The following is an 8,954-nucleotide window of genomic DNA, read 5'->3' as shown; positions in this document are numbered from 1 at the left end:
GTTGGTGGGGTATGGAGGGGGAGGGGCCTATATCCCAGGCCACTTTGAGAGTTCTGCGTGATAATTGGACGTTCTCTCCTCTGCCTGCTAGGCTTGAAGCAAAGGAACCACACCGCCCCCTTCTCAAGCTCCATCCTCTTTTACCAGCGAACCCTGAAAGCCCTCAAGTAGTTGGGAGGCCGGCCAGAGAGTCTCCACCTCCTCGCGGGCAGCAGCCATTGGGCGCGCTCAGGAGCCGAGGCGGGTGGGGTCCATTGGCTGGGGGACGCTGCCAGTCTCGTAAGAAGGAGTGTTGGGGGTGGGTTCTCCGAACGCCGCGCGTCCGGGCTGCTAGCCATTTGCTGCGTAGTGGGTGAGCGTGAACGTGAGTGTGAGCCGGGCTACCATAGACTTGAAAACAGCTTGGAGAGAGCAAAGCGCGCCAGAGTGTGGGAGCGAGTGCGAGGAGACCTAGAGGAGACAGGACGAGAAAACAGGGCCCAAAAACCTACGATTTGAGACTGAATGACCATGGCTGTCTCCGTACCTCCGGTGATCTCTGCAACTTCGAGCGGTGCCGGCGTCCCGGGGGGCTTATTTCGGGCAGAAACCTTGTACTCGACTCCTGGGGAGCCTCCTCGTCTCACCCCTAATATGATCAACAGTTTCATGGCTAATAACCACAGCAGCAGCGCCAGGGGTGGCGGAGTTGGTGGAGCCACCGGAGGTAGTGGCAACACCAACACCGAGTGCAGGATGGTCGACATGCATGGGGTGAAGGTGGCTTCGTTCCTGATGGATGGTCAGGAACTGATTTGCCTGCCGCAAGTCTTTGATCTCTTCCTTAAGCACCTGGTGGGAGGGTTGCACACGGTGTACACCAAGCTGAAGAGACTGGACATATCCCCCGTGGTATGTACTGTGGAGCAGGTCCGGATACTCCGCGGTCTGGGGGCCATCCAGCCGGGGGTGAACCGCTGCAAACTCATCACCAGAAAAGACTTCGAAACTTTGTTCACCGATTGCACCAATGCCAGGTGAGATAATCATTTTTTAGCTTACTCTTCCCTCTTTGCCCTCTTCTGCATGTTTCATCAACAGCATCCAACTTTGTAGAGTGCCTTAACTAGATTGCCTCTACTCTTCAGGCTGTAAGTCGGTGGGGAAAGGGGACTAGAAGGACTCATTAATTGTTCTTCCCTTCTGGTCTCCCCGCTCAGTGTCAGGGCATGGGTCTAAGTCCGGCACAAACTTCAGTTTGCTGTCCTCTACTGAAACTTTTCAGCTTTTCGTCCATATCTTGCATGGCTTTTTTGGCTGCTTGTGGTTGTTAATTTCTCTATGTGGTTTTCATTCTTCTTCTGTGGCCATACGGGTCGGATAGGTTTTCTCCTGAACACAGACACCAGGGGCTTTTTTTTTGTGGGGGGGGGGGGGGGGAGAAGGCTGGCAGAGCTGTAAACTGGGCTCCTAAACTGGCAATCCAGAATACAGCATTTGGGGGAGGCAGAGGTTCTGAAATCTAGAATCCAACCCAGAGGGTGATTCTTTTCCCATCCTGTGTGTTTGTTGTGAGAGTGCACGGCGTGTGTGATGGTGGTGATGGTGATGGTGTGTTTATGAGTGTCTGTGTATGAAAGAGAGCAGAGACAGAGACACAGACACAGACACACACACACACAGAGAGAGAGAGAGAGAGAGAGAGAGCGCAAGAGCGCGCGCTAGAGAGAACGCGTGTGTGTGAGCCAATGCAGATGCCTGCTGGGCAAAGCTCCCCGGTTCAGGATACAGAAAAGTCGATGGATCCCATTTAAAAAAAAAAAAAAAAGAATGACAACAGATGTCACTTTCCTGGGGTCGTCTCTTTTGGGTCATCCGCACAGGGCAATGTGGGGAATGAAACGCTGGGTCTGGGAACTGGTTGAGGGTTGAAGTAGAAGTTGGAGAGGATGCTTCCAGCTCTTGCCCACCGCCAGGCAAACAGTTGGAAGGATCCTATTCCCCCACAGAGAGGATTCCTTAAATGATGATGATGACCAGCTTCTCTGGTTGTAAGTGTACCTTCTTCATATGACAGTTTAGAAGTACATTGTAGAACAAATGTCTATTCGCATATGCCCATAAGCAAATTGTATTCAGTATTTTCCGAGTTTAAAAAAAGAAAGTGAAGTAAACTATACTCAAGAGTATTTGACTTTTTAAAGACCTGTGAATTAGTCCTCTTAGTGTTTTTATTCCATCTCCAGGCTGGTAATCATGTTGTTAAGCATGTACACATTTGGCATACAAACCAAGAAATCATCACTGGGTTAAAGAGAGCAAAGGGATTTGTTGTAAAACAGCACTACTGTTGATCATTTTGCAGAAAACTTCTGCAGAGGTGGACTTTCTCACAGGGCAACTTTAAATTATGAGAGCCCTGGATTTACCAACTAAAACTAACTGAATTGTCACATCTGTTGTAAAATCCAAATTACTATGTATTGTTGAAGTTTACTGACGACTTGTAGACAAACTGTTGCTGACTGCTACAATAAAGTAATGCTACAGAACTTACAAGGGAACCTTTCTTCCCCCACTTTGAGCAGTGTTCTCCTGTGTTCTAGCAATTAAACAGAAACCTGTTTTATGAGAACTTCTAGGTGATTCATATCTGGAGCTTATAAACCTGGTTTATTAGATCAAATTTTCTCAAGGTAGATAGATGACCTTAAAACACAAAGAATAACTGCTCCCTCGATAAAATAAGCAATTATGTTTTAAGAGTAGAAAGGAAATTTTATTTTGACCACAAAGCACTGTACTAACATACAAACTCAGAAAATTACCAGGGACTTCAGATGAAAGTCATCTAGTTCATTTGCTGCCATTTAAAAAGACACATTTAAACAATTGCAGACATGAAAACCTATCTCCCCCACCTCCACTCTCACTCCTCCTCCTTCCCTTCCCTCTTCTTTATTACAAACACCCATTCTTAAAGTGGAACAATTATTATATGCAAGAAATTTGCCCAACTTCAATAATTAATTTACACATCCTTGAGCAAAATCTATGACTTTCATTTAAAAGTAAATAGATTAGTATTTTAATGTGACTTTGATACTTCCTCTGTAAATGGAAAGTTTTCTTTAATTAATTTTTACTACAGCTACTTACTGAAGGGAAAAATGATAGATTACTCTGTATCAAGAAGCAGGTGTTCTTATACTATTTTTAGACCCTAATATATGATGTGTTTTTAGGTTATTATTTAATTCAGTTAAGTTTTATTTACTCCTTATCACAGCATTGGCAGTGCTAACATTTTTGAGGGCTTAAATTGCTTTTATATATGTATATGCATGTATACAGGTGATAGGGAAATATTAAAAACATAAGAAGAAATATGTATGAGATATGATGCCTGTGCCTCCTTTTGCATTTATTTGTTTATGGGAATGTTATTTATTCACGTGCATTTTATATGGGTGACAAGTGTTACGATATATAATTGTAAAAATTTATGAAATATATTCTCTGAATGCAGCCCATGAATGGAGATGAGGAAAACTACTAGAAACACATCTATAATGCAATTTCTAGATAGAAAAAAAACCACAATATCTGGGAAAAATCTAATTAATGATAAAATAACATTACCCAATTTTATCAAAGCAAAATGCCCTCATAACCATGTTGTTAAAAGCTACAAAATGTGATAATGCTATATATAATGGATGCTTTATGACTTTAGGTAACATCATTTACAGAAATGTGTACCTTCAATCACTCCCAGTATCCAAATGATTTTATAAAATTGTGAGATTATTATTTAGATCAACGTTATTTCTATGACTTTTCCAGTCCGTGAAAAGAAAGGTGAGGGATGTAAATACGAATGGGGCCCAAGAGAGACAAAATGAGGTAGATGAGACATGAAGTCAGTAAGAAAAAAGAGATATAGGATATGAGCAGAATGATGCTATGAGAGGAGGTAAAAGATGAATCCGAAGAACTTATAGAGATGCCTAAAAACATGAGCGATGAATCAATGGAGACTTGGCTAATGAAGATTGTCACTGAGGACTCAAGACTTCTTAGCTCTTTTGGTTAAAGGGGAAAATGCAAGGAAAGAGTATATATATGTTCAGTGAGTAGAAACTCTTATATGCTATTTTTATTTGAGAAAAAAATTCATCCTTATTTCCTGATGAATAAATTCCCATAATGTATTGTTCAGTTGAAGGCCTATTTGTAATGGTGTCATTGGTAATTTTCTTTTCCTACACACTAAACATTTCTTCCTCTCTGTGTCAGTTAACTGGGGAAGAGTATAAGTCCTGACTTAGGGTATTCTAATTTGGAATGCTTCCTACACTATTCCAGAAGACACAAAATGGACCATTTTCAAATTGGTCACTTTCAAAGACCTTAATGTATTGCCAGTAAGTGACATTTTGATTCAGCTCAGGACACATATTTATTTATGTGCACTGCCGAAGAGTGAATGAATAAAATACATACATGATTGTTTCTTTTACAGTACTGAGAGTCATAAGAACTCTATCAGTGGTTTATATTAATTATTTTGTTATTAGCTAATTTTCAAAATATTCCAAGTTGTCTTCCCAGAAAAGTATTTGGAAAATAATACTTGCCTCAGCTACTAGAGAATAGTAAGACTAAAAAAACTTCTTGACTATACATTGTTCTATTAATTAAACCAAGCTTTACATCACTGCAGTTCCAAAGGACTGTACAATATTTTTCCTGGTTACTTTTTTACTTCAGAAACTAATGGTATGGAGATTATTTTGAGGACTATTAATAAAATGATGATAAAAAGAACTAAAAGTTATCTTGTTTTAGTTTTTTTTTTTTTTTTTTTTTTTTTGGTAGATGAGTCACCGTGATTTTTTTTTTTTCATTTCTTGTGCAACAAAACTTGGAGTTTTTTTTTTTTAATTTTTTTTTTAACGTTTATTTATTTTTGAGACAGAGAGAGACAAAGCATGAATGAGGGAGGGTCAGAGAGAGAGGAAGACACAGAATCTGAAACAGGCTCCAGGCTCTGAGCTGTCAGCACAGAGCCCAACGCGGGGCTCGAACTCCCAGACCGCGAGATCATGACCTGAGCCGAAGTCGGACACTCAACCGACTGAGCCACCCAGGTGCCCCAAAACTTGGAGTTTTTAATATCAGAGCAGGCAGATTCAGAAAGCAAATGTCTAAAAATCTCACTCCCATGCAATGAATTTTCCTTTCTAAATTCTTCGAAGTTTAATATAGCAGTAAAATATTAAATTAAAAATTGATATTCAGTAAATGTGAAAAATCAGCACGTTTTGGTGTTATCTATTTTTATCTGTCTATGTAAAAGTAACATTGTTAAATTTCATCAGCATTTACTTTAATTTGGGGATCAACTGATTAAATGTTATTCAGTTATTTATATAGTTAAATGAATGCTTGGAGAAACAAGAATATATGATTAAGAAAACATTTTAACATATTTGGAGACACAACTCAACATATATTCAAAAGAATAAAATTCAGTTTTTATACTAAAAATTTAAATGATCCAATTGTAGTTAATTGTTATTTTGACTGTGTGAACAAAGCATAAATGGGCATCCATGTTAGAATAACTTTATGTGAATTATGACTTTAAAATAATTTAAAACTACTTTCAAATACAAGAAATGCAATTATTATAAATACTCAATGATTTTGGCTTTGTATTCACACTCAATGAATATAATTCATAATCTACACAGAATAACAATTTACTTTGAAAATTGATGTTTTCATTCATAAGAAAGTTATGCAAAACCAGATTTTTGAAGAACTTGCATCACTTTCCTGGGCTAATATTTTGAATGACTTAACATTTGCAGAAATAATAAAAATGTTTTAGAAGTTAATCTGGGTAGTAAATACAGACTATTTATTTCATGGGCTAATGAGAGGATAGTCAGATTGTCTATTAACAGCAGTCAAATAGTTGTCAATGATCTTTTATTAGAAGAATGATTCAATATTATAATTAAAGCAATTTAGTCATGTGCCAGTGTACATAACTTCCACATGTACATTTATTTTAAATGTACAGTTCTGCATAACTAACAATTTTTGTATTTATCTAAATACTCTAACTGGATTTAATATTTGTCCAAACACTCATTTATTAGGTGATGGATATTACATTAAAGAAATGATGCATGATATGATGGAGAATTTCTTTGGATATTTATGTGTGATATTACCCTTAATGTATAGTACATGAATGCCAGTAATTAGGAAGTAATGGTCTTCAGACATTAATGCTTTATATGGTTTCACACAGGAAATTCCTAATACTGTAGAAAATATTGTCTGAATTATTTGGTGCTTTCTTAAGTGATCTTTGTCTGAATGAAATCCCTATGTACTTTAAAAGTGCTTCAAGCAGGCAAATGTAATTGTAAGAAACCTTAATCATGATATGTTTCATTTGGCAATCTAGATCTTCAGGGTCACTTTATCTGATGCACTTAAAGATACAAATGATTTAGGTTTATCCACTATATGCATTTCAAATATGTATTAAAACCACCATAATTGACCAAAAGTGAAAATGTTGTTTTCAGAGAAAGGGCATCAAACCTTCTCCCAAAGCAAAACAATTAGGTATTAATGATATTGTTGTTGCATATTCAAAAGGTCTTTTGTAGCATTTTCCCCTCTTTTTCTTCCCTTTTACCATCTCAACATGCAAAACTCTTCACTGTCACTTCAGATTACACAATTCTAAAAAGATAAAACAACATTTAAACACATTTGCTTTGGAAGGGAAAATGAGCATTTGTACCCAATAAGCCTGATTGTGGAACTGCATGCAAATTGCGTTTTGATTTATCTCTTTTACACTTTTTTTCCATTTGAATTGATCTTGCATTAATTTCACCAAGCGGCTCTGTGAGGCTGCAGATGTTGCCGTGTGTTTAATAAATCAATGAGACAGATCTGAATGAATCACTTCAGATGGATTCTCTGCTTGGTTTGATGTCTAGATGTTATTCTTAGCTTGTTATCATGACAGATGCATTAATGTTCCCATACACTGCCAGCAATGTCAAAGAGATCGAAGCTTTTAAAGTGGCAGCATCCCTTTTTCCATTTTCTGCTAGAACAACTAAATTCATGTTATTTTATTTAGGAATCAGTGAAAAATATCAAATTAATCATGAGTTTCTTCATGGGAAAAAGTCTTAATTTTCATGCTATATTAATTATTCTAAAATCGTGGAAATCAATATATTAAAACCTAAATATAGTGTAGCTACTTAAAAGTGCCCCCCACATTAATACTTAATCATGGTAGGAAAAATGAGAGTAAGTAATATATGATTTGGACAAATTGAAAGTGTCACTATAAATACAATAATGCTGTATCCAAATTGATTACAAAAGGGATTATTAAATCCATACTAATAAGCTTCTTGTTGGTTTAATGCAGCTGTAATATACTCTTACCAAAGGATTCAGAACTCCTTCAGGATTTAATATTTCTTTTTAGTAGGAAGAAGATAGCCTGTCCATTGTATATGCATCATTCCTCACTTTGTAAAGCTGAAAATTTCAGAAAAGTTTATTTCAGTTTAGTATATTTCAGTTATTTATATTCTGTGTAATTATTAGTAAGTCATTCAGTAACAATAAATGCTACTTTTATAATCTAATTTCTTAGACTGTAGAAAAGCATAGGCACACCAAAAGAAATTTATTGTAATGCTAGTGAAATTTATTGTTTACATGCATTAAATATCATAATGATCATACTTTGTTTCATTTAACCTGTGGCTTTATTACCTTGATTTTAGGAGAGAAACAATTCTGTCAATTGTTGTGGAATATTTTGAATTGAATGTTGTAGGTGTTATAACTTTTTAGTTAATCTCTGAGACAGGTTTTACTTTTTTTTTTTTTTTGGCGGGCGGGAAAGCAATATAGTTTTAATTTTAGTTTTCACAAAGAGATACCAGTTGTATGTACCAGACGTCATTCTAAGCACTTTACATGTACCCATTTAATTTTCATCATGGTTCAATAGAAACAAAACTGGAGCAAATATAAACTTTGACTAAGAGAGGTACTTCAAATAAGGGTTCAGACTTACCATCTCAATTAAAGTGTGAAAATCTACTTTCAGTATCTAACATTCTCTGAGACAGGTTTTAAAAAAGAAATTCAATTTTTCTATGTTAAACTTTCTGAAGAATATATATTAAAAAATCAGCTTTTAGAGGTAGTTCCTCTTTGCAGACCTTTACAGTATTCTTTCATCATAATTTTGTTACCTTTATTAAAATAGGAAAACTGGAAACACTGTTAATTGATACCGTTGAGGTCTTAAATTCTTCAGGAGAATTTTTATCTCCACTATTAGGCTAATTTTAGAAGCTTAGAATACATGCTATTGTCTACAGTTTAAAGATAATTTTATAATGAAGTTTAATAAAGTTATGGACAGGAATCTTTTTTCAAATTTTGCTTAAAACATGGGAATGTTTTCATGATAATATTTTGCCACATCTTTCTTTACAGCTAAACTTATATATTAGAATTGATGAAATTATCATATCGAGAATGTGAATATAACATAATGCATATTATTTTATGAAAAATGGAATGTAATAAAGAGAAAATTGATATATTTATCACTACCTATAATGATATTCTTAAAAGAGAATGGAATTTGTTACATAAACAAAACCTTGAATTTGTAATAATAATTTCTGAGGAATAAATTTTAACTTTAGTCATATTCATTGCAGAACTTCATTAAGCCTAATATTGTGTATATTTCAGGTACTTAATTCACATTTGTTAAATGAATACACACATGCACACATGCACATTTATTCATCTTATCAGAATTCTTTGCACAAATTGCCATTCCTTTGAAAAGCTAGGAAATAGTTACATAAGGTATGCAGTTATTAAAGACACTA

General features: G+C 35.9%; 1 protein-coding gene across 1 annotated transcript in view; it reads left to right on the top strand.

Annotated features, from left to right (window-relative positions):
- Positions 1–337: 337 nt before the first annotated feature.
- DACH2 (dachshund family transcription factor 2) overlaps positions 338–8,954 on the top strand; it is a 749,278-nt gene continuing 740,661 nt past the window's right edge. Inside the window, exon 1 of the mRNA XM_053891350.1 lies at positions 338–1,016. Coding sequence (XP_053747325.1) covers positions 505–1,016 — 512 coding nt within the window. The 5' untranslated portion in view covers positions 338–504. The remainder of the gene's footprint in view (positions 1,017–8,954) is intronic.

This window comes from Panthera pardus, unplaced genomic scaffold (assembly GCF_024362965.1).
Source record: "Panthera pardus isolate Hobbes unplaced genomic scaffold, ASM2436296v1 HiC_scaffold_27, whole genome shotgun sequence".
Classification (NCBI taxonomy): Eukaryota; Metazoa; Chordata; class Mammalia; order Carnivora; family Felidae; genus Panthera; species Panthera pardus.
The sequence above is the reverse complement of the archived record's forward strand: the minus strand, read 5'-3'. Positions and strand labels throughout refer to the sequence as shown.